This window comes from Thalia democratica, chromosome 4, assembly GCF_965202585.1.
Source record: "Thalia democratica chromosome 4, ktThaDemo2.hap1.1, whole genome shotgun sequence".
Lineage (NCBI taxonomy): Eukaryota > Metazoa > Chordata > Thaliacea > Salpida > Salpidae > Thalia > Thalia democratica.
The window spans coordinates 30,960,551-30,985,812 of record NC_139168.1 but is presented as its reverse complement, the minus strand read 5'-3'; the positions used below and the strand labels follow the sequence as shown (position 1 = coordinate 30,985,812).

The 25,262-nt window shown below is 26.0% G+C and overlaps 2 protein-coding genes across 2 annotated transcripts; both read right to left on the bottom strand.

The window, feature by feature from the left end:
* Window positions 1-419: 419 nt before the first annotated feature.
* LOC145833241 (nose resistant to fluoxetine protein 6-like) lies at window positions 420-11,863 on the bottom strand. The gene is made up of 15 exons (XM_082940434.1): window positions 11,790-11,863; window positions 11,505-11,608; window positions 10,945-11,087; window positions 10,218-10,399; window positions 9,936-10,018; window positions 6,080-6,238; window positions 5,729-5,921; window positions 5,341-5,509; window positions 4,826-4,905; window positions 4,634-4,759; window positions 4,390-4,567; window positions 3,503-3,692; window positions 2,519-2,677; window positions 1,433-1,682; window positions 420-480 (listed from the first exon to the last, which is right to left on the bottom strand). Coding segments are annotated over exons 2-15 (1,974 nt in total). The 5' UTR covers window positions 11,506-11,608; window positions 11,790-11,863.
* A 3,376-nt stretch (window positions 11,864-15,239) lies between these two features.
* LOC145833240 (nose resistant to fluoxetine protein 6-like) lies at window positions 15,240-24,073 on the bottom strand. Its single transcript, XM_082940433.1, has 14 exons — window positions 24,054-24,073; window positions 22,522-22,625; window positions 22,258-22,400; window positions 21,486-21,667; window positions 21,195-21,277; window positions 20,826-20,984; window positions 20,476-20,668; window positions 20,135-20,303; window positions 19,471-19,739; window positions 19,218-19,395; window positions 18,290-18,479; window positions 17,873-18,031; window positions 16,888-17,137; window positions 15,240-15,369 (listed from the first exon to the last, which is right to left on the bottom strand). The coding sequence occupies exons 1-14, from the start codon at window positions 24,071-24,073 to the stop codon at window positions 15,240-15,242; spliced, it is 2,229 nt and encodes a 742-aa protein (XP_082796559.1).
* Window positions 24,074-25,262: the final 1,189 nt, after the last annotated feature.

Genomic DNA, 25,262 nt, shown 5'->3' with positions numbered 1-25,262 from the left:
CCCTGATGTAGCTCGTAGATGTTAAAATAAAGTTCGAAAATATTTATTTTTTTATAATTAGATATCTTGCAAAAATATGTTAAATCTATTTTTAAGTAGTTCAGGTACATTTTAAAACTTTTAGAAAACTTAACAAAATTTAAAAAATATCAAGTATTGATAAACAACCATTTCAGCTAAATTTAATTTTCAGCATTAGCAACTTTTTTTTCTTAAAGTATAAAAATAAAATATAAATACTAAAAACACATGCTTTTTATAAGTTTAGTTTCAATTTTTTAAAGTTCAACTTAATAAATCAAAAAGTAAGTTTAAAACAGAACAAAATAAACCAATTTCATGTGTCCATAGTTTAATGTTCTATTTATTAAAATTTAAAAATATTTTTTTAGTAGTGTACAAGCTTAAACTTGACTACTTTATTGCGCGGAAGTCAGCAACCACGTGACAGAACTTTTGACAAAGTAGTGAAACTTTTTTCTAAAAATTAAACATCTTAGCATTTTTACGTTGATAAAATAAATATTTTAAGATTCCTTCATTTTTAGGTTTTGTTTTCGGTTTGATTATTTAAGTCACAACCGTTAAACTTAAACACCTTTTATCTGTAGTATAGATATGTAATGTTTTATCTATTCCATATAAATTCAACAGTTATAACTCTTAACTACAAACCGTAATATTATAACAGAAATTTTCTCATCAACCAACAACCAAAAACCATTTTTATTTAAAACAATGTAATGAAGTTCTGAGAATTATTTATTTAAACAACTAACTTTTCGAATTTAACAGTAGTGACACTATTTACGTCGTAAGAGTACTGATGAAATAAATTACATTTAGTTTACATACTCCTCAGTCTTAAATAACTGTATTTTAATCACATAATTATATTGATATTTTACTATAAACACTATCGACAAATGTAACATTTAAGGTTAATTTTGTAATTCTGGACTGCCTATTAATACGTTATATTAATTCTGAGAACCGCTTATTTCCAACCCTCGATCAAATCCCACCTGGTCAAATCGAAGAACCACGCTTACCGACCAAGGGTTAGGGTAACAGTGATAGTAAAAAATTAATAAATAATAAGTAAAAGTAAAACAAAAATATTTGAAATAAAACGAATTAAAAAAAAATTGGAAATTGTGCGCGGGTGGGAAATTATCGCGGATGGAAATTGTCAGTATATCATCAATTCTGTAGTAAAAATAAAAAAAGACGAAAACTTATTTAAAAAAATTAAAAAAAAGTTTTTCGAAAGTAAAATAATAGAAACTTTTTTTTTGAGTTTATTGCTTAAATTTATAGTATTTGAAAAATTAAAATACTTAATAAATCTAAAAGTTTAATTAAATGAAGTTTTATTTCGAAACCTTTTATACTAGTCGTTTCAAAACAAGTTTAAATTTTTGTAGAATACACTTCATTTTTAGTTTCAAAAGCTTCGTTGTATTTTCCTTCTTTTGTGTTCAAACTTTCAATGTACATTTTCTCATTCTTTTCCGAGTAACTTGATAAAGACGACAAACTGAAGTCTTCAACTTTTTCTTTCTCATTTTTTATTTTAGGCGGTTTTTTACCTGGCAATGTTTTCCTGAGTACCTCTTGACACGGCCACTCTATCATCAATGCGATCAAAAATCCGAGTCCAAATGATATAACAACGGTACCTTTGAAAGTTTACAATATCAGACAATTTTTGAATAATTCAGTATTTGTTTTAAATTATAACATTTATATTTTTTAATCAAACTTTACTTTTCCGCCTTAAAAAGAAAAACATTTGTTTTAAAAGAAAGCATTTGCGTAACAAAGTACATAGTGTATTTCAAAAAAGTAAAAAAAAATAATCTCTAAATACTTTTTTTTTAATTTAGAAAGATTCTTAAGACATATTTACTGTACATTAACTCATCAAAAGGTTGATGTCTGATTGTAAGCTACGCCTTAGTATTTTAACTATCTTTAAAGAAAATAATGATAGTGAAAGAATATATTCACTCTTAGTGTTTTGAACTTATTCAAAGTCTCTTAAATTACACAAAACCGTTTTCAACAGAGATTATACAATATGTACAATTTATCAGTCTGGAAATATATTTTTAGCTTCAGATTAAAAATTGGCGTAAAAATAAGCATTGTTTTATTGTGTGTTTGAGGTCTGTAACTGTCCTAAATTTTTTAATTTATGAATAGTTCGTTTTTAAATATAGGTTAAAAAAACTTAAACTTAAAAACTCTTAACGGTAAAGTTGTAAAATTAAACTAACTAGTCTATTAAAGATGAATAAAAGTTCCTTAAAAAGATGTAAAACTCAAAAAAAAAAAAATTGTAATTTTAGTAGACTGATAAACAAATTATAGTTACATCATTTAGTTGTGTAAATCTTAGAATACTTTATTTATTTTTTGATTTCTACCATTACTTAAGCCTACGGTTTCTTAGTTTTTATTGTTTTTAAGCATGTGTATAACTCATTCTGTATTCGTATGAGGCATCGCTAACCAACGAAGTTATAGACAAGCAAATCGGTAGAGTAATGAAACATTCTTTCAATTATGCTGGTTTGCCACTCAAGAACGTAAATGTGAATCAAGTATGTTGAGTATCCAAGTCTGCTCAGTGGTACAAAGAATGACCAGTTCAAAAAGACTGTTACCGGACCTGAAGTTGAACATTTTTGTGAACATTTTAAAAAGCAAATAAAAATACAAAACAGTGTAGTTTAAACTAACACTTACACGATGTACTGAAATCAACATTTTATTTTATATTTTTAAAGCGTGTGAATAAATATGGAACTTTTTGTAACAATAAAATTAATGATAAGCTTTCTCAAAAAAATTTTCCCAATTCCCAAAACAACATTGTTTATTCGAAGAAGTTAATTAAATTCCGATGCGTACATACCGGCGTTTGTCTTTCAAATACGCGTTAGTTGTTAAATGTACTGCACGACGTTTCAACAAGCTAAGCTAAACTTCTAATTTCGACAATCAATATAAAATCGCTAGCACAATTCGTCAAAGCTGTTAGTATAGAACTTTACGGTTGCTAATATTTATTATATAATTTGTTTATGTAATAATTTAAACAGCTTTCTTTCAGGCATTTTGTTATTGATATATTAATAAAAAAGTACTTTACGTTGATTTAAGTGAGTTTAATTTATAACTTAAACATAACTTAGTAATAAGTTACTTTAGTACTGTAAGCTACTCGTAAGTAAAACAGTCAGTTTATAAGCACTTAGAGACCACGTAGTTAAGACATAAACATAAAGAGTATATAAAAATATACCTTTTTTGTTAAAACGACCCTAAGATAAAAGTAATCAAGCTCTTGAATGGCTTATAAACTAATCTTTTATACTAAGCTTTAAATTACAGTCTTTAGCATATTTGATTATTAAAGTTTTAAAAGTAATAAACTTTGCTATAGACTTGAAAGACTATGTTGTGTGATTTTAAAATTATAATCACAAAATACCTCCATAACCGGAAGTACACGCAATGATGACCCAAGCAACACAAACTCCCCAAAGTGGTCTACTTACAGCATTGTAAAATGCAGCTACTTGGACGGTTGTCATTTCTTGTTCACTTGTCACTCCATACAGTCCGTATATCAAACTCAATGCAACTCCTGTTGCTGTCAGCCAACCAACATACACAACAACCTTTAAAAATTTTCTAGTATGGGTAAAAAGATATTAAGTTTACGTATGTTTTAAATTAGAACAAAATAATAAAAACAGTTAAGTTTTAAGATTTTTACTTATTTCTTTATAGTATGAATCAAGTACTATTTTTAATAAAGTAAATATAACACCAGAGTTAAAAAGTAATAATCTATTTATAAAGGTAAACTTTGATAGGAAAAAAGAAATCAAAAACTGTTAAACCTTAGGCTATTCTAAGTATTAATAAAATTTCAACTGCACTAAATACAAATGCTTTTGTGTAAACTTGTTTTGTATAATAAATGCTTGATGTCCTACTTACTTTACATAAAACATAATTTTGCTGTAACTACCTAAAAAACTTATAGCGGTTTATTCTAGTTTTAAGTAAGCAATAATGAGCTTCAAGAAATTTTAGTTTTTTATTGATAATCAGTATAATAAAAAGTTATATTTATTTTAGAAAAATCATTTTTGATTTAAAGTTATTTCTCTTAAACTTTCACGCTGTCAAATGTTAATTGTTTGTTTTAATCAACATTTCTCTTTAATATAAATAAGTTATTTGCCTTTGTAGAAAAATCTAACTAGAAACTACACTATTTATGAATTTTTTGTAAGGCATAAACTAAAATTTGTTTCTTTTGTAAAAAGTGTTAGTAACAAGTTAGCCTTAATAGAAGTAACAAACAACCTTAGACATTTTTACTTTTCCTTTATTGACATGCAAAATATACCCGGCAAAAAGTCCCACTATATAAACGCATACTCTACACCAAGGACTAGTATAAATGTCGTTTGAAAACTTTTCTTCATAGCTTCTGTACCCAGAATCGGCAAGGTTAACGAATATCGCAATTACCCTGAGTATTCTGCAAAAATATAAATTTTTTGCATAAAGTCATAAAACTTAAACTAAATACGAAATGAAAACCTACACGCCTTGGAAATACGCCAAACTAACAACACTCGCTTGTTGCTCCGAAGACTGAGACAAGTACCAAGTAGTAGCAATGCTCCCGCACAAAATTGTACCAGATACAGCAATTCCTACGTACTTTTTTCTAAAAGGATTTATTCTAGTTACAGAAAATATTTGTTCAGGCTAATTTTAGTTTTATCAAACTAACTTGTAGAGAAGATAGACAAGAAGCGGTGCCAGCAGGTAAAACTGCATATCGCAAGCAAGGTACCAGGTATGTGCAAAACACTAAAAAATAACAGTTGTTAAATTGTTAAATTGACAATTAAAGTCGGTAAGCAACACAAAAAGTAAAATGCTGCAGATGGAACTCAAACAGTAATTTTTAATTAAAGTTTTAACTTAAATTTGCAACGAAAACAAAACACACGGATAAGTATTTGCAAACATAAACTACAAACGGAAGTGTTTTAGTACAAAACAAAGTGTTTATTAGTTACTTAAATAAACAAGTAGTATTTGTTATTCCGTTAACACAACAAAAGACTAGATTTTTTTAAACGTTTAATTATTTGAGATTAAACTGTAAGTGTTTTTAATTGTCCACGGCAATGCTAAAGAATAAAATGTTTTAAATATACTGAACTGAAAAATAAAAGATATTAATTTAAAAACACCATTTTACTTATATTTTTTGTTTTACTGTTAACATAAAAACATTACAGTGTTGTTTATAGGGTACATGTTGTTGATGTACAGCAAATTTGTCCACCAAGTTTCAGTGCATCCTTTGGTAAAATATGCAGTGGACTCGTACCATATCGGTCCGTCTCCAATGTGTTTATAAATTCCAAATGAAAAAATTAAAACGTAGGCCAAAGCAGGCGTGAGTCTACAAATAAAGTTTGAAGTGTGTAGATAATGAAACAACCAAAAAAGATTATTTTATTAAGAATTACCTAAAATTCATTGTTTAAAAATAGCTATTGTTTTACTATTCTATTTAAAATTTTCAACCACAATCCTTTTAAATTTAAAGTTTTAGTTTGAAAGAAGTTCGTAAGGAAAACCTTATCTGTAAACAAAAATCTATTAAACCTTTTCTATATACCTTAAATATCGGTGTAAATACATAAGAGGAATATTAAATGATTCTCCATTGGTCTTTGCAAGATGCTTTAGGGTCAAGTAAGAAGTTAGTAACCCTCCTATGCAAAAAAACGTGTCAACTGAGAATGTTCCGTTCAAAATACACATCAAACCAAAAGTTTCTCTATAAGTACGAAATATTGTCGCTACATTATCTGAAATCAAGGTAAATAAAATTAAGTATTCTTGTTTACACAACTGAAACTGAAACTTTAAATAACCTTTAATTTTAGTTTTTCTGTTTATACTGATATTTTTTCAGATGCAAAAGTTTTACCATAAGAATTAGCATAGATTTCATAGATTATTTAACCTGCGTAGTTTTCAATGAGAGAAACAGTGTGACCAAGGATGACCCATGTGGTACTAATTGTTCTAATTCCATTAATTGCTGCTATATTTCCCGGCGCTTGTTTTGTGTTTAGTATCTTTTCACCGTTTGTGATAACAGAAAAACACAACAAGTAGCTCTCTGGATTATTAATAAAAGAAAAAGTTTATTTCAAAAAAATAAAACGAAGCTAAAAACATTAAACAAAAAAAAGTTCTTATCTTTAGTCCAAGCTTAAAAAGAAAAACAACAAAATTAGCTTTAAAAACAGTAATAAATAGTGATCTACCAAATCTAATTTTTAGACTCAGATACGGCCGAATCCGAAATTTTAGATCCGGTAGACAACTTCAAATTTTTTGAATTGTACTCAATTGTTTGTCAAAATTTAAATGAAGTGTAAAACTAATTATTGACTTCACGCTTGAGTGAATAAAACAGTGCCTTTTCACACTTATAAAAGCCTTCTCAACTTTGATTTAGACTTCTGCACACAATATAAAAACTATGATAAAATATTTTAGTTAGAATGTCAAATAAATTAAGTGCATATTTAAGGCATTTAATCTCAGCTTTTTGGATAACCGCTCCTACTTATGTTTCATCACATGTTTTATCTTTTTGTTTGTTTGTTCGTGAGCTTATTTCGGTTCAAAAAATATTTTGGCTTTTTTCCTACGAGAATATAAGAAATAAATATACTTGTAGGTAATTTATTTTATTTAGTTTTAGTAAGGTTTTCCGCAGGTCAGCTCAGTTCAGTGAAATCTTGTCCGCATAGCTCGGGCAGAACCAGGATTTTTTCTTAACATCTCTATTAAGGTTATCTTGAAAACTTATGACATATATGTTTTTGATAAATTTATGAAGTGTAAAGTAAGGAAGTCTAGTTTACAAAGACCATGTAATTATTTAAAATATCTTTTGTTTGTTTAATGTCGTTTTCAGTGTCCATTTAGATGTTATTGATTATTTATTTAATTATGTCTTAAATGACGTGTGACATAGAGTAAGAAGATTTATATATTTTAATTTTTTCCTAATTAAAAAAAATCATGTCTTTTTGTCTTTTTTGGAAAGCCTGTAATTTGGAATAAAAATCTCAGTTATAATAAGATTGTTTTTTTTTTGTTAATTTTTCATTCAAAGGCCAATCATTTATACAAAGAAAAAAATGCAACTTTAATATGTAACATTAAAGCAAATGCTTGCATACTTTTTGCTATATGCTTTTATGTTGATATATTATTATTTATTTAATTGGTAATTTTAGTTTATGACATATATGTTATAACTTCAAACAGTTTAATATTCAATTTTCAAAACAACTTTATAAAAAAAACAAATCTGTTAATAATAAAGTCTTAATTAATTTAAATTTATTTTAAATTTTATTTGATATTTAACTTTTTTGATTGATAAATTGTTTTGAAAGTAAAATCTTAAATTAATTGAAGTTATATCATTCTCTTGAATGATAATAATGAACTATATCTTAACAATACATCATAATATCATATACTTCTTTTATCGCGCATTGGTTTAATAAAAAATTTGAGCTTAATCAACGTGTTTTGCATTGCCGGGAAATGGAGGGTAAGCAAACTAGCCAAAATATTTGTAACTACATTCAGGATATATGCTTAGTAACTGAATACTGCCTTGGATTGTGTTCACGCTTTTTAAAGAGACAATGTAAGAAACATAAAAAAGGCAGTAATATAGTAAAAAACCTCGTTAGTACCCTGTATTATCCATACGCTTCAGCTAGTCATTTGTTTGAGGACGATCGTATAAAACTGCTGTTAGCAAAGGTAAGAAAATTAATTTGCCATTTCAGCCTTTCTTTCAAACCGCGAATTGCTAAAAAATCCAGATAGATTTTGACCACGCACAAACAAAACAAAAGTCTTGCTTCTTGTTCAAGATGTGAATACAAGGTGGAACTCAACTTATCTTGTGCTACATAGACTGAAAATGCTAAAATGAAGTGTCCGGTACTATGTGGCTAACTACAAAACGATCAAGATTTGATTATTACAGCTAAGAAATGCAACTAATTAATCACATTATTCTACTGCTCGAAACCTTTTTTTTTTTGTAACAACGGAGTGTAGTTAAAACAATGCGTTGCTCCCAAGCGTGATCAAACATGCAAGATCACTGACAAAGTTTTTTAACTTTTTAAAAATTTAGAAAAAGTGTCAAATGTTTGCCAAAAATATAGGAGAGGTTTTATACCAATAGCAACATCTTAAGCCTGAATGACAACAAATTACTGTTAGTCACAACAACTATTGATCAATGATATCGACTTTCTTCTTTTACTTCTTACCTCAAAAATGATATTAAAAGCATGTTTAGAGACTGATCAAAGTGTCAATTATCCTAATTGCCGCTAGAGAAACCAAAACCACAACCCTCTGTAAGTTTTGATCCGAAGAAGTTTTCAACTTTCTATTCTTTGTATAAAACAGAACCAAACACAGCTGCACAGGGAATGAGTATCAGGATTCTATTGATAAAGAAAATGAAGCAGAAATAAAGTTTCGTTTTTGCTACAGAAAATTTGATTTCAGAAACTAAAGAAGATAAAGTCTTAAACTGGTGGAATTTGAACAAGACAAAATACCCTTATCCTGCCAGCTTTGCAAGGAAATATCTTGCTGCACCATCATCTTCTGTGTATTCTGAAAGGTTATGTTCTTAAGCTAGTAATTTCTATGAGCAAAAGCGTAATCGCTTACTTCCAAAGACTGGCAAAAAACTTTCATTTCTCCTGTACAACTTGAAAAACGAAGAATAGTCTTTTGTAGTATAACAGAGACATTTTTTGCAATTGTAGTTTGTTTTATATTTGTTTATATTTCTTTATTATTATAGAAAAAGTGTAATCCTAAGTGGAAATTAATATTTTTTTATTACAACTGTATGCTTTACTATAGTTGGTATTTTATTTCAAATTATTACGGCTCCATGTTATTTTCAATTACACTTTGTTTTATAAATATGAACACTTTCAAAAGTCTATGTTCTAATTAGTCTATGGCCCCAATAAAAAACTAACTCTTAAGTTAAACGTAAAATATTTTAAATTTGTTTGTGATTTTTTTCCTGCTTTATGCATTTATATAGTTGATAATTAATTTATTTTGCATAAAAAAACACAAGTTAATTGTTCATGTTGCTTGCATGGATTAAATGCATAGATCATTAAAGTATTGAAATTAATTTCTTGATTTTTTTTTAGAAACACATTTGTTTTTTTGTTCGGTTTTTAAATAAATTATTCTAAAATAAAATATATTTTTTTATTAACACGTTAGACGTATTGTTTAAACTTTTTTTTACGATATAAGTAATAATATTAAATTTTTTGGTTTTAAGAAAACAAATAAAGAGATCTTAGCTTCTAGAGAAGAAAAATGAATTTATTCTTTTAAGAGTTTATTCTTTCAAGGTAATTATATAAGTTATAATATTTATAATTATTTATAACTGTAACTATTTATAAAACTATATATAATATTATGTATGATATATAAATGCTTATAATTATTTATATAAGTAATAATATAATACGTAATGATTATTTATAAGCTTGTTTTGTATTTACATTAGAAGCAGCTTAAATTTTTAGGATTCCAATTATTTAAATACTCGGATTCGGCCGGATTCAAAACTGAGATTCGGATCCGGATTTGGCCTAATGATAATTTGAAAATAAGATTCAGATTCGGATCCGGCCAAATCCAAAATTTTGGATTCGGTAGATCACTAGTAATAAATTATCTCGCTAATTTAAATAGTTAGTCAAGCTTTCAAAAACTAAACTAACGAGACTTTTTGTTTTTGTTCCTTATATAAAGATCATAACAGGTTCCAATTATAGCTAGTCCAACAAAGAGTCCAGACCAAACTCTGCAAAAAAAAAAGGTTCTAAACGCTTTAGTAATAAATGATAAAAAATAAAAGTTAAATATATAAAAATTTAGTAAATAAATACTAAATTTTAGTATTAATTGTTTATTTAGTTTAAAAAATAGAGTGACCAAAATTTATTTTAATCTTACTTAACTACTTTTATTTTTTTATCTTTCATTAATATAAAACAACTTACAAAAATGCGATATCGAAGCTTGTGTATTCTTCATATTTATCAGGACACACCGTCTCAATTACAGGTGAAAATATTTCATCAGAAGTGACTTCTGCTGTTAGATTTTTCACAATAGAAGCATCACATGAACTTGGAAAACAAGATGCAAAAGTTATATCGACTGGAATTCCATAGGGAATTGGCTGTAATTTGATTTTGCTTTATGTAGAACTTTATAAAAAATTAGAAATTATTTTTTTTTGTATTTAAATCAAAATTTGTACGTTTATCGTGGTTAGTGGATTAAAAATATTTAGAAATTTAAAACTTTCCTCATAATATAAATGATGTAAAACTGTTTTTATAAATAAATTAAAAGATTATAAATAACATAAGTAATTAAGAACATCAAATTTACATCTAAAAAGTATTGTCAAACATAATATTGTAATATTTACAAATTATCAGAATTTAGTTCTAACACTTGGTTAAGTTAATAACCCAGGGGTTTTTAAAATAATCTATGGCTTACAAAGTATTTTCATGAAAATTGTGACTTTTACTTTAATTTTTTTTAATAATTATAAAATATGTTTTTTTAATTAAGGTTAGATAGTATTTGTTTGTACAGTTTAACATAGGATAGAAAAAAAAAGCAAAGCAATTTTACTTATAATTGTAAAAAATGTCTAATAATTTCTTTTTTTTGATATCCTCTTTTGTAGTATACAAAGCAAAAATAACTAACGACATATTTAAAGCCGTAATAATTAGTGCAATACTTTCCACTGAAATTAGCACTGATGGAATTGATACATTCGTAATAATGTCCGGTCAATCTTACATTTCCTTCAAGCATCCCTCCTTGTCTTGAAGCCCATGAATCTCTCACTTTAAAACAAATAAAAACTAAATGTTTAACCTAAATTTTCTAAATCAATTTGCGTAATACTTTGACTAAAATCTCTATTTTCGAATCTATTAGGATGAAACTAGAGTCGTTATAAATGAAATATTACCTTAAGCAGTTACAAACAAAATAGTTTTTTGTACTTTATTCGTCAAAACTAAGTGCTTTAAAATCGAAATGTAAGAAACTGTAGCAATCATGTTAGGCAGTTTTTTCAATACGTATACAATATGATGTTAGTTTTTATAAAGTCTTTTAAACAAAAAAAACATAGTTTTGAACAACGTTGACTTGTAAATGAAAGTATTTGTATATGTTTCTATAACTTAAAACAACTTTATGATAGTAAGTCGATAACATAATAAAAAAATCTTTAAACAAAACTTTAAACTTATTACTTTGTAAAGCATACACCTCTCGTGAATTTAGCCAAGTTTGAATATGGTAAAGACATATTTTATCTTCTATTGAAATACCACTACGATCGTAATTTTCAACTGCTCTGTTTTTAGTATATAATTCAAAATGTTCCAATAATGTTTTGTGCTGTTCTATTCTAGCTAGCTTAAAAAATTTTACTTTAAGTAAAGTATTTATTTTATATAGGACATTATAAAAAGTCGAACAATTTTTACCTTCAAACTACTATAATAATATTCTTTATAAGTGAACAAAAAGATTACTTTAATAATGGATCTTTAACAAAAGTTTTCGATGAATGAACAGAATCCAACAAGGTCGAAATTTTATCAGCAAGCCTTATCTTTGCCTCCTTAAGTTCGTCTGTGTCATTAACTGCATTCTTTGTAAGCTTTCTTAATTGCGGTGAGTTTAATCTTTGCAATCTCTGACAATTTACTAGTTCTATCAACAATAATTTCAAAATAAAAACTGGTAAAAAACGACTAAGCATTGTGCTTTACATCAAACTATGTAACTGTTTTACTGCAATCTGTTTTAAAAGTTTTATCATTATAAATGCTAAATCTTTGTTTGCTTTTAACAAACAGACCTTAATTAAACAGTGTGTGTACTCAGATGGTCTAGTTTCAACAGCTTTATCGTATAATAAACATTATAAAATTACTTAATAACTAAATTAAATAATATGAAATTGAGAGTTCAAAGTTTAAAAAAATACTTTTTAATCGTTTTTTTAAAAAAGTTAAAAAAAAAGGAATTCAAGAAATTAGAAAGCTGTGTGCTATTTAAACAGTTAGAAATTTATTTTACGTTTTGATTTAGATAGTAGTTTTGTTCACTGAAAAGAAAACGTTGGAAGGTGAACTTATGCAATAAAAATACTTTGTAACTCGTTTTATAATTTCCTTTTGATTTTATTAATCCTTAAAAAAAGTATCGTTGACAATTAAGAGTAAACTATCTTAATACGTTCTGTTTTTGTTTTAAATGTAGTGAGCTTTATAGTTTATGTCTAGATAGTAGTATTATAGGTTACTCAATTTATTTAATTTTTATTCTAAACTGTTGAAAGTGTGATTTTGATTTAAAAATCACTACAAAACTTTAAGTTTATTAAATTTAACTAACCCAAAGATTTTTATTTTAGTTGGTCTAAGTGCAGAATAAAACTTAAACAATAACTGTCCCAATATTTAAAAAAAACATTTATGTTGAAATACTTCATAGCACTTTTTGAGTTTTAATCAATTTAATATTATTAAAAACTACCATAAAATGCTGATGCTTAGGCTGTAAGACAAGTTAGTTTATATTCAATAACTTCTAAAAAATGAGTAAAATTGTATTTTGAGAAAATTTTCTACAACAAAATTCAAATTTATGAGACCGGTTTGGAGTTTTCATATTCTGGCAGAAATAATACAGAATAAAATGTGCTTGTGTTATTTCTGTTTTTTTTTTTATAAGACGGGAGTTGTAATTTTATTCGAATATATGATGTTCTTGTGCGCGATACTCGACATCTTAGAATAGTTGTAGCTTTGTACAGCTTATTTTTTTTTCTCAATACAAACTATACAAAGAATAAATAAATTCTCAATCCCGTTGAGTATGTAACTGTATACTTTGTTGTTTTAAATTGTTCAAGAACAACGTTCGTGAAACCGGACACCGGATACCGGTAGCTCGATTTGATGCTGGTGCGTTAATATCGATTTGAAATCATCGAAAGTTATTGTGAGGACGATTGCGTTTTACTCTTTATAATATACTTTTAGTTTTTTTACACCTGATTTTTACAACTTCGTTACTTGAAGCACAGTTTGCATTACAGAGTCTACATCCGATATCATTGTGAAGAACGCAGCCGCTTCAAGACATCTATTATCCTTAGCTGAACAGACGTCAATTCATTTTGTTTCCAAATAAACTACGCGGTTGCTGTAAAATTTCTTATGGGCAAGTTAGAATATTCTTTTGTAATTGTAAAACATTTGCTGTTTCTACAAAATTTCTGTCCGCTGCTGCGCAGTCACATCGAGATACGCGATAAAACTCGCCTCGTTTTGGTTTAAGCTTTTAGACACAGGTTAACACAATTCTGCCATCCATACAAAGCATTGTTAATACTCTGCACGTATTCTTAGTCTGCGTTCGCTTAATCGAGTATCAAACAGAAGAAGGCTGCGTTCAAGATTAGCACAATTCTTGCTTTAAACAGTTGTACAATTGAATTATCATATTCTATCTAAACTTTATTTTTATAAAGTTGTCATATGCTGCCAAAACAAACTTTGATAAGTAACTGAGAGGCTGGGTCAAATGTTTTTTATGACATTTTCTAATACTTATAACTAAACTTAATTGTTAAAACTCTTTTCATCAACTGATATGACAGGTGGAATAATATATAGAGTATAAACTATCTGCTAACATTTTAGCAGCGGTAATTTAAGTGAATTTTCAATGGATTTAAAGTTAAACAGTTAAATTAAACAATCTTATTAGTTTCCAAATGTCTTAAAAATTAATATAAATTTCGAATAACAAATTGACAAAAACAGACAAATTAGTTCATCATTTAAGTGTGAAACTTTATTTGTATGCGCTATAAAAGTATAATTAAAATATATTATTGTTTAAAAGGTTAAACTTAAAATTGTGTAAATTTATTAAAGAAAATGAAGACAACTAATTTAAACTTTCAAAGTTGAATTACAACTAAAATACTTTTAACAGCTTTATTACTAAATATAAAAAGTTCATTTTAAAGTTTTATTTTAACCCTTTACATACTTATTAAACTTAGATTAAAAAAAAAAATCCGAGTTTTAGTTTTGTTTTAATTAATGTTAGTTTTTAACCAGATAAGTCGTAAAACATAAGCTTTAAAAACTTACTTTGTTCTTATCAATCATATTGTTTTTATTTAAATAAGCTACATTAACTACTTTGTTTTTGTTTGCTTAATCCTGACACTTACAAACAACTCATGATTTTTAAAATGTGTACTCAGATGACCTAGTTTAAATTGAAGTTAATACTAACAAAAATGTATTTGAAAGTCAGGCTAATAAAACTAAGATGATGAAAAATTATGTTTTAGATAATTCAATTAGATTTAACTGAAATTGAAACTTTGTACAGTACCCTGCAGTTTGCCAACCTCTAATTTCAACTTAAACAAGTTTAAGTACAGTAACCTCTCGCATCTTTACGCACTCTCGTTTTGTTACGCATTTTAGAATTCTAAAAAAATTCAAAAAATAAATATTTTGATTTTTTTCAATATTGCACAATTTAGGTTTATTGTATACATTTTATTTAAAATATGTTTTTAAATGCTAACTCACCATCCTAAATTTTTAGACTTTGTAAATTTATGTTCTATGAATGATTGATGAAAATTTAGTTATACCGCAATATATCAGAAATTTTGTTAACAATAAAAGATTAAATTAAAATTCTGAGAGATTTATAACTTTGTTAATTAATGAATGTATACTGAAATAATGAGAGTTTTAAACACAAATAAATAATACAGCACTCTTGCCCTTTATATGACTAAACATCTAAAAAAGAAATCTAATGAAATTTCTTAGCAATTAGTAGCAGTGATACTTAATAAATATAGAGCTTACGCTTAACACAAATCTCAAACTTTTTTTTAGTAAACATATCATTAATTTTTATTTGACGTTTATTTTTAGTTAAAGTTCTTCTTCTGTAACACTTGCTTTGCACAGCAAGCGTTGAAATTTTTCGCACGTTGCCTTCAATTTTTTGTAATGTACATCAGCACCAGTTACAGCTTTGGAAGAACACAACCGCGCGTTAAAACTGATGGTTAAAACCAAATCCACACTTTGTAAAAGGCTATAGAAACAAATTTTAAATTTCAAATTCTTTAACTTATATTTTTAGAAATCTGTTTTAAAATGTAATAATATTTTCTTTACCGATACTATGTTATAACTTAGTTTCACAAAATTTTGACGAGTTATATAAATTTGTTTTAAATAGTACAATTTAAAAAAAAATGTCAAGATTATTAATGATACTTTCAAAATTAAGAACAAGCATAACAGAAAACATTTATTAAGTAAGTGTTAGATAAAAAGCTTTTAATATAAAAACAGTTTAAAACTTGATAACTATTGATAACTTCTTTTGTAAAAATATGTTGTAAAAATCTCGAATAAAGGTTTTCTTTTGTTTAACCAAGATGTTTGTTTTAATATATAGTAACATTGATGATCTAAAAAGCTGTCTTAACTTTTACTTTTAGTTTATTTATTTATAAGTTACTACTAGAGTGCTTTTATTATTTGCTTTTGTTTTACAAATTATCTACTTTGCTTTTTCATAATAAAGATTGGTCAATGTAAAGTCTTGAAATAGTTAGTTGATTTTTTTTACTTTTCTTTTAGTGAGAATGAAAGTCTTCTTGTCAAAAATTATAACCGTAAAATTATATACTATTATTTTAACTTTTTAGGATTTACCTGATTTTAACTTTATATACGTTTATAATTTTCTTGAACTTCTTACAGCCTATACAAAACATTTTAATCTTTAAACTAAACATTGTGCTAAAAAACATCTCTACTTATTGTAATGTTAAAACATGGAAGAAAGATCTGAAAATTATTCAATTAGTTTCAAAAATTTAGAAACAAAACAAACTTAAATTACGGTTTGTACCTTTTATTTAGTACATTTATTTAATAAATCGGTTTAAAGTTTTTAACTTAGAATTATGCAAGTTTATTGCAGAAAATATTTTAATAACTAATTCAAACTTTCAAACTTGAATTAAATCTAAAATACTTTTAACAGCTTTATTATTAGATAAAAAATTTCATTTTATATCTTCATTAAACTCTTTACGTAGTTGTTTTTATTTCTTTCTATGGTATTTAATTCATTATGCTTTTTCATTAAAAAAGTAAAACTAAAAGCTATTATCTAAAAGAGCTTACAATAGTTTTAAATTTTTTACATAGGGTTCTTTATAAACCGGTCAACTTAAAAACTTTAGCTCAAATAAATATAAATTTCATAAAAAGCATATAAAATTAACTTTTACACATTTAATTTAAATAACTAATTGTTTTTTTTAGAACAGATGTAATAGAAAAAAATTAACTTAAACACTTAACTTTACTTCAGAAATCAACTAAAACAAAAATTTATTGCTTTTATTTATTATACACTGTTTATATCATTTTATTGAACTCTGGTAGTAGCTCGAACTAAAAGTGTTTATCTTAGCAAAAATTGCAAGCTTAATTTTTTTTTTATAATTTATAAGTACTGATCAAATTAAACAATGTTTTTTAAATTTTAGTAGAATACACTTCATTTTTAGTTTCAAAAGCTTCGTTGTACTTTCCTTCTTTTGTGTTCAAACTTTCAATGTACATTTTACCATTCTTTTCCGAGTAACTTGATAAAGACGACAAACTGAAGTCTTCAATTTTTTCTTTCTCAGTTTTTATTTTAGGTGGTTTTTTACTTGGTAATATTTTCCTGAGTACTTCCTGACAAGGCCATTCTATCATCAATGCGATAAGAAATGCGAATCCAAATGATATAAAAACGTCCCCTTTAAAAACAAATTAATTCAAATACATTGTTGTTGATCAAAAATGCTCCTAATTTTGATACTAAACTGCATCACTCTACTTCATTATTACAAAAATTAAAAAAGTTTTAACAAGTCTTAAAGTATGACAGCAACTTGGCACACTAAAATTTTAGTCAAGTTAAACTAGTACAGATAGAAAACATATTAGCAGAATGATAGTTTTTAGAATATTAATTAAAAACAAATGTTTATAAGTTTTGTTTCATTGTAAAGTTTATATATTTTTGGTAATGTAAACAATTGCTGTATATTTTAAGCTGGTGATTTTTTTTTCAGCTGTTAAATTTTATACAAAAATCAACTATTTATTTTATACCTCAACTTGCTTCATTTAAAAAATATGTATATTTGCTTTTATATGGAATGCATAAAATTTGGTTGACCTCTTATTTATAAGAAACACATAAGTTTTAAAAGTTTACTCAATATAAAAAAAAAACTCTTAAATCTTTATTCACATAAAAAGGTTAAAAATACTATATATTAAACCAACACTTGGTCATTTCTTAAAAGTTTATCACAAAAAATTTTTTCTAAGTTTTTAATTATATATTTTTATATCAAAAAAAGTTAAAAAACTAACAAAAAGGTAAGAAAAATGATTTGAAGAATACTTAAATATATAAAGACTATAAACAGTTTCATTAGCGCATTATAAGGTTTATTTATAAACATATATTAAAGAAAGCAAACCAATGAAAGTGTAGATAAGCGAATCAGTAGAGTAATGAAGCATTCTTTCAATAACTCTTATACGCCAGTATATAACATAAATATGAATCAAGTATGTTGAATATCCTAGTCTGCTCAGAGGCACAAAAAGTGACCAGTTCAAGAAAACCGTAACGGGACCTGAAATGTAAAGTAAATAAATCCCTTTGAAGTCTAAATATTTTGTTTTTGAATATATCAAACGAGCTGCAAGTTGATTCATTGAGCATTTGTTTTTTATAACCGAACTTAATCGGCGCAAATTGTAAACAAAACAATCATTGTAAACAAAATGAATAGTTGATGCTTTAAACGATATCTAAAACTAATAAATTTTAGCACATATACCTTCTAAATATTTTAGTTCTATTATTAAGGAGTAATTTTATGTTTTTATACCTCCATAACCGGAAGTACACGCAATGATGACCCAAGCAACACAAACTCCCCACAGTGGTCTACTTACAGCATTGTAAAATGCAGCTACTTGCACGGTTGTCATTTCTTGTTCACTTGTCACTCCATACAGTCCGTATATCAAACTCAAGGCAACTCCTGTTGCTGTCAGCCAACCAACATACGCAACAACCTTTTAAAAAAAATGTTAAATTTGTTTAATTGAAACGGCAATAAATTAGACATATGCTTTGTGTAGTAAAAAGATATAAAGAAAATATCTTTATAAACTTTAGTGTTTTAAGTTATCATATGCAACCCTAAATTAAGTTGAATTTATATGAAACTTCTTATTATGGTTTACTTAAAGTTATTGATAAATAGAAGAACTTTTAACAAAATTCGAGGCTTTTTAGTTATTCTTAAGAACTGTATAAAAAAGTTGTAATTTACTTAAAAGTAAGTAAAAATTATAAAATTGTTAAGTGTTCATTTTGAGTCAGTCTCAATTTTAAATGTTTTTAGTGCTTTTAAACGTTTTGTTTTAATAACTATAGTGAATAGTAATTGTAAGACACAAGTATTGACAAAAAAAATAAATAATATTTTAGAAATACTTTTATTTTACATTCTACATTAAAAATTTTTCTGATGTTTTTTAAAGAAAAGGCATAAAACGTTTGTACAGGCTAAAAATTTTCTTTAGCCTTTTAATATTGATCATATTTGCCCTTTGAACTGATAATAAGAATATTTACTCATGTAACATGTTTAAATAGCCATAATACGATAGGTCTTTTATTGCGTATTGTTTTATTAGGGACCTAGTTGCAGAAACATGTTTTTAACATTCTAACAGAAAAATCTGACTCGTCAAAATGAGGTTTAGTTTGGAAGTTAAAGTGTTTAGTATTGTAAATAATAAATTTACCTTTGGCATTTTTACTTTTCCTTTGTAGACATGCAAAATATATCCGGCAAAAAGCCCCACTATATACACGCATATTCTACACCAAGGACTAAAGTAAGTGTCTGTTGAGAACTTTTCTTTGTACGTTGTATACCCAGATTCAGAGAAATCAACAAAAATTGCAATTATTCTTTGTATTCTGGAAAAATTAGGTTGAAAGTATTAAGTGTAAAAAAACTGTAAAACAAAAACATTCTAAATATACTAAACTTACATGCTATAGAAAATCGCCTGAGTCACAACCATTGCTTGTTGCTCTGAAGATTGAGACAAGTACCAAGTAGTAGCAATACTACCGCACAAAATTGTACCTGATACAGCAATTCCTATGTACTTTTTTCTGAAAGAAGCTATTTTAGATACAGAAAATATTTGTTTAAAGCTAAGTTTTAGTTGAACTGACTTATATAAAAGATAAAGAAGAAACGGTGCAAGTAGATAAAATTGCATATCGCAAGCAAGGTACCACGAGATTTTGAAGCACTGTAAAAAAGGAATCTTTAAGATTTTAAATTATCAAAGTCTAAAATTCGATTTTTATTTTGCTTTAATTTTGAGACAGTCACAACAAAACAAATTTGCTATTTGATAACAAATTTACAAAAGAACAAACACTTTTTATTTTAACTGTACTTTACAATGTATAAAAACAGCTTAGCTAAATACTAAAACTATATTTAGACCAATACATTATAAAAGTTGAATATTTAAAGTTAATTAAGTTTAATAAATATTAAATAAAAACGAAAATGCTCAAAAAAAATTAGGCTTAAAGACCTGACTGTACGAAAACACTATCAATTAAGCCACTATCAATTAAAAACTACAATGAGCGTTAAAAGTTAACACTTAAACATAAAAAAAAATATGAAAGTTACATTTGTGTTTATAGGGTAAACGTTGTTTATATACAGCAAGTTTGTCCACCAAGTTTCAGTGCATCCCGCTGTCAGATACTCTGCTGTTTCGTACCAAATTGGACCATCACCAATGCGCGTGTAAATCCCAGCCGTGAAAACCATGACAAAAGCAAGAGTCGGTGTAAGCCTGGAAAATTAAAGTTTCGCATAAAAACGATGGTATGCATGTTTTATTATATACAACTTAAATTAATTAGTCTAAACAATTTTGTACGCCACAACTTATGTATGATATTGCAAAAAAAACGGTTTCAAAGAGTTGATTTTATTTTATAAAATATTCATTTTATATTAGTTACCTTAGATATCGCTGTAAGTACATCAGAGGAATGTTAAACGATTTTCCATTTGTTTTTGCTAGATGCTTTAAAGTTAAGTAAGAAGTAAGTAATCCCCCTATGCAGAAAAACGTGTCTACTGAAAATGAGCCATTAGCAATAGCCATTAAGGCAAACTTTTCTCTGTAAGCTTGGTACATTGTCGAAATATTATCTGAATAAAAGAAAGTTATAAATAAAATTATCAAGAAAATATAAGCAATATACTTTGTTCTAGTAGATTTTTAGTCAAAACATTTTTTTAAATAGGTTTGAATGTTAAATCTAATTATTTTTACTTTTCTTTGCATTTAAAATATTTTCCAAACTACCTGCGTAAACTAATGTAATACCAACATTATGGCCAAGAATAACCCATGTGGTACTAATTGTTCTAATTCCATTAATTGCTGCTATATTTCCCGATGCTTGTTTTGTGTTTAGTATCTTTTCACCGTTTGTGATCACAGAAAAACACAACAAGTAGCTACCTGGTTTGTTAATAATCATTTTTTTAGTTTGTTAGATAATATTTTTATTTTATTATTTAAGGAGCCTTTAAAATTGTTATAAACTAAAAAAAAAGTTAATTCTTATTAATAAACACTATGATTAATAGTATCTTAAAAAAATGTTTAGTTTATTAAAAAAGCAGTTCTAATTATAATTTGAAGGTATTTTAAAATTTGTTTTAAACTAACCAGACTTTTTATTTTTGTTTCTGATATAAAGATCATAGCAGGTTCCAACTATAGCTGCTAAAATAAAAAGTCCAGACAAAACTCTGCATAAAACAAAAAAGTAACATAGAATTTTTGAAATTATTTAGGTATTACTATAAAATAAATGCATATTAAACTTTAATTAGATAGTCTAACAACAAACTAGTATGGTATAATATTTCTTAATTTTTTAGTTATCTTATAATACAAATTTTCTTACTTTCTCACTAAGAAAGTTTATTTAAAATATTTAGATTTCAAGTAACTAACAAAGAGGCAATATCGAAGCTTGTGTATTCTTCATATTTACCAGGACACACAGTCTCAATTGCAGGTGAAAATATTTCATCAGAAGTAACTTCTGCTGTTAGATTCTTCACAATAGAAGCATCACATGAACTTGGAAAGCAAGATGCAAAAGTTATATCGACTGGAATTCCGTTGGACATTGGCTATAAAAAAATAAAAAGTAAAATATTTACTTTATTTTTTTCCAATCAGAACAACTACTTGTATAGTAGTTATATATTTATTTTTAGTTTTTAAATTAGAATTTTATAAAAAAGTTTTTGTACTAGCAATTTAAACACAAACATTTTAGAGTATTCATTATAAAAATACTATAAAATATTTTTTGCTTAGAAATTAGTAAAATAAAAAACTTTTAAATTCAATCAATTAACATTTATATTTTTTCTCTATAAAAATACTTTATAACTTTTTGATAAAATTCAGTATGAAATTTTAATCAAAATATATAAAAACATTTAGTGATTAAAGCTTTTATTATAGTTTTTTCAAGTTGACAAATGAAAAAAAAATACTTATGAGCGTTTTTTAATCATTTTAGTTTGTTAGTTTTGTTTTAATACTTAAGTATCTAAAGAAAATAAAATATTTTCTAAATATTAGATGAATTTTACTTTATATACAAAATGTATATAAAATATTTAAAACGATTTATTACAGTTCAAAATTTACTGTGAAAGTCAAATATTTTATAAACAGCCAAAGGTCTTTATATAAAATAGCAGCAACTAACAACATATTGAAAGCCGTAATAACTAGTGCAATATTTTCCACTGAAATTAGCACTGATGGAATTGATACATTCGTAATAATGTCCGGTCCATCTCACATTTCCTTCAAGCATCCCTCCTTGCCTTGAAGCCCATGAATCTCTCACTTTAAAATAATTTTAAAGAAAAAGGAAATATTTAATTAGACTACTAAACTAATAAACTAGTTAAAATGTTTATAAGGACAAAAACTGTAGTACAAAAGTTTTAAACTTTAAACTTTTTACTTTGTAAAGCATACACTTCTTTTGAATTTAGCCAAGCTTGTATATGGTCAAGACATATTTCATCTTCTATCGAAATACCACTACGATCGTACTTTTCAACTGCTCTGTTTTAAGTATTTGGTTAAAATAAATCTAGCTTAACCTAAGCTTGAATTTTACTTCAACTCAAAATTGAAAAGTTTTTTGTCTCTTAGTTTTATACTATAAAGTCATATTTGTTTATAAATTTATTCAATAACTAGTTTTTATTTTGACTTCAAACTAGCTTTTTGTACACTAGATATGTTTTATAAGAACAAATTAGAGTTCTCAAGCTGGTTCAAGAGATTAATACAACTTTATTATTTCAAAAAGTACTTTTATAAAACAATAATTCTTCCTGTAGTGTTTTATAGTTATAGTTTTATATTACTCATAAATTGCTACAACTGATAATTAAATTATAATTTAATAAGAAAATAGTTATAACTGAAGACCCTTACAAGGCGAAACATTGTTTTTAAAAAGTATTTTTACTAACTAATAGGGTTGTTTCATTATATTTTTGTTTATAGTATAATCAACAAACTTAGTTTACAAAAATTACTTACGATTTTAATGGGCTTTTAACAAAAGTTTTTGATGAATGAACAGAATCTAGCAAAGTTGAAATTTTATCAGCAAGTTTTATTTTTGCTTCTCTAAACTCATATGTGTTATTAACTGCATTTCTTGAGAACTTTTCAATAAAAGGCGAAGTAAGTCTTTGCAATCTCTGACAAAAAACTTTTTCTGACAAAAATACAATTAAAACAAAAGCTATAAATAAACGAACAAGCATTGTCTGCCGTATCTGAAACTAAATATAAAACTTAACGTCAGTATACTTTAATCACTTTTTTTATTTAGATAAGCTACACAATTAACTTACATTTATTTGCTTAATGCTGATATTTACAAACAATGCATGATTAAAAAATGTTTGCTCAGATGATTTAGCTTGGTTACGTCATCAACTATTTAAGGTTGTATAATTAAGTCGAAGTTTTTCTTTCTTTATACATTTGTAGATTTATACATACTTAACTTCTTGAAAAACTTTTATAGTGTAAATTTAAGTTAATTGTTGCAATAATTTATTTATATTAAGTAGATAAGTAGTTAGATTATGCATTTTTAATTTTTTAAACCAGTTATCTATGGCATACATAAGTTAGGATACAACAAGAACCTGATCCGGATCTAGGTAATATGAAGTTTTCAAAACTATTAATGTTAAATTTCGCTTAGAACATTACATTTTTATATTCTTTAAACGGATTAAATTGAAAAACTTTTCTAGTTGGCAGGTTAGATTTGACAGAAAAGTTTTTCGTTAGGTGGACATGTTTGAAAATAAATCTAGGCGAACTGCGTAGTTTTGGAAACGTATATTACGTTTTTTATCTTTAAGTACAAATTGCATTGAAATGATGATTTAGTAAGTATTGGTTTAAGTCTATGTCAGAAAAGTTCAGTCTGCTATGTACAAAATGCTGCCACATCTAGCCAACCTGCAACAAAAATTTCCCATTCTTGTTAAAGAACATTGAAAAAAGAATCTAAAAGTTACTTTATTTAGTTGTAAAATTTTTTATTGAAGTTGAAAACAGTACAAAAACTTGAATGAGAAAAATTTGTGTTATGAGAAGAATAAAGCGAAACTATTAGGAGTATATATTTCACCTAAAGTTTGTTGATTTAATTGAATAAGCCATATTCTGATTTTAAATAAAATGAAAGTTGAAAATACACCTTTAAATTAAAAAAATGTTTTTGTTACTTCTATACCAAAAAAAAAAAAAAAGGTTAATGAAAGTTTGTAAACTTGCAAAATACATCTATAATTAGAAATATTTCCTAAAATAATTAAAAGCTTTTAATATTCTACATACACTTATTGCTTATGCTTGATGGTTTACTTTCCAGTGAAGTTTTTGTTATAACTTTAGTTATGTATTATTTAGTGTTAAAATTTTGTGTCTACAGACAAAAGTTTACTTCTACTGCTTTCGATCTTCTAAATCTTTTTTTTAGACTAGGGTCTGGCCCAATTCAGATCTAATGAAAAGCATCAGGAAATGATAGAATACCACTAAAAACTTTTTTTTGAACTACTTTTTTAAAATAATTTATCATAGCTTTTTTTTATTTATTAGGTAAAACAATGTAATTTTTTTTAACATAAAAAGTTAACAATCGTAACTCGAATTTTTTATCGAACTTTTTATTACAGTTAGCTTCAATTTGATGTTGTACAAAAATTTAAAATAACCACCAACCTATTATCGTAAAATGTAGCATTTTAGAAAATAATTTAGAAATAACGTTAATTATTTAAAAAGTTTCGTTTAAAATGATTTTATTATGTAAATAATATGTATATATTATAAAGCATATTATATTTTTTATATATTATGCTTATTGTGTTTTATCATGGTAGGCGCTTCAAATAAGCGTATACTTCAACTTTTATTGTGTTTTTCAAAGTGAAAAATTGGTGAACAAATAAATTTAGTATTGGTTTTTTTTAAACGTAAAATCGTTTTTGTGATGGAATATAATAGTAAGTTAGCTTCTAAACAACTAAATTGAAAGTGTATAAAAAGTTTAGTTTATGTTAACTATCCTTTTGTTTTTTCTATATTGTATTAGTTTGATAAAGTAGGCAATCTTTTGTTTTAATAACAACCTTTTTTTTTTAAGTATAGTAAAGTAATAAG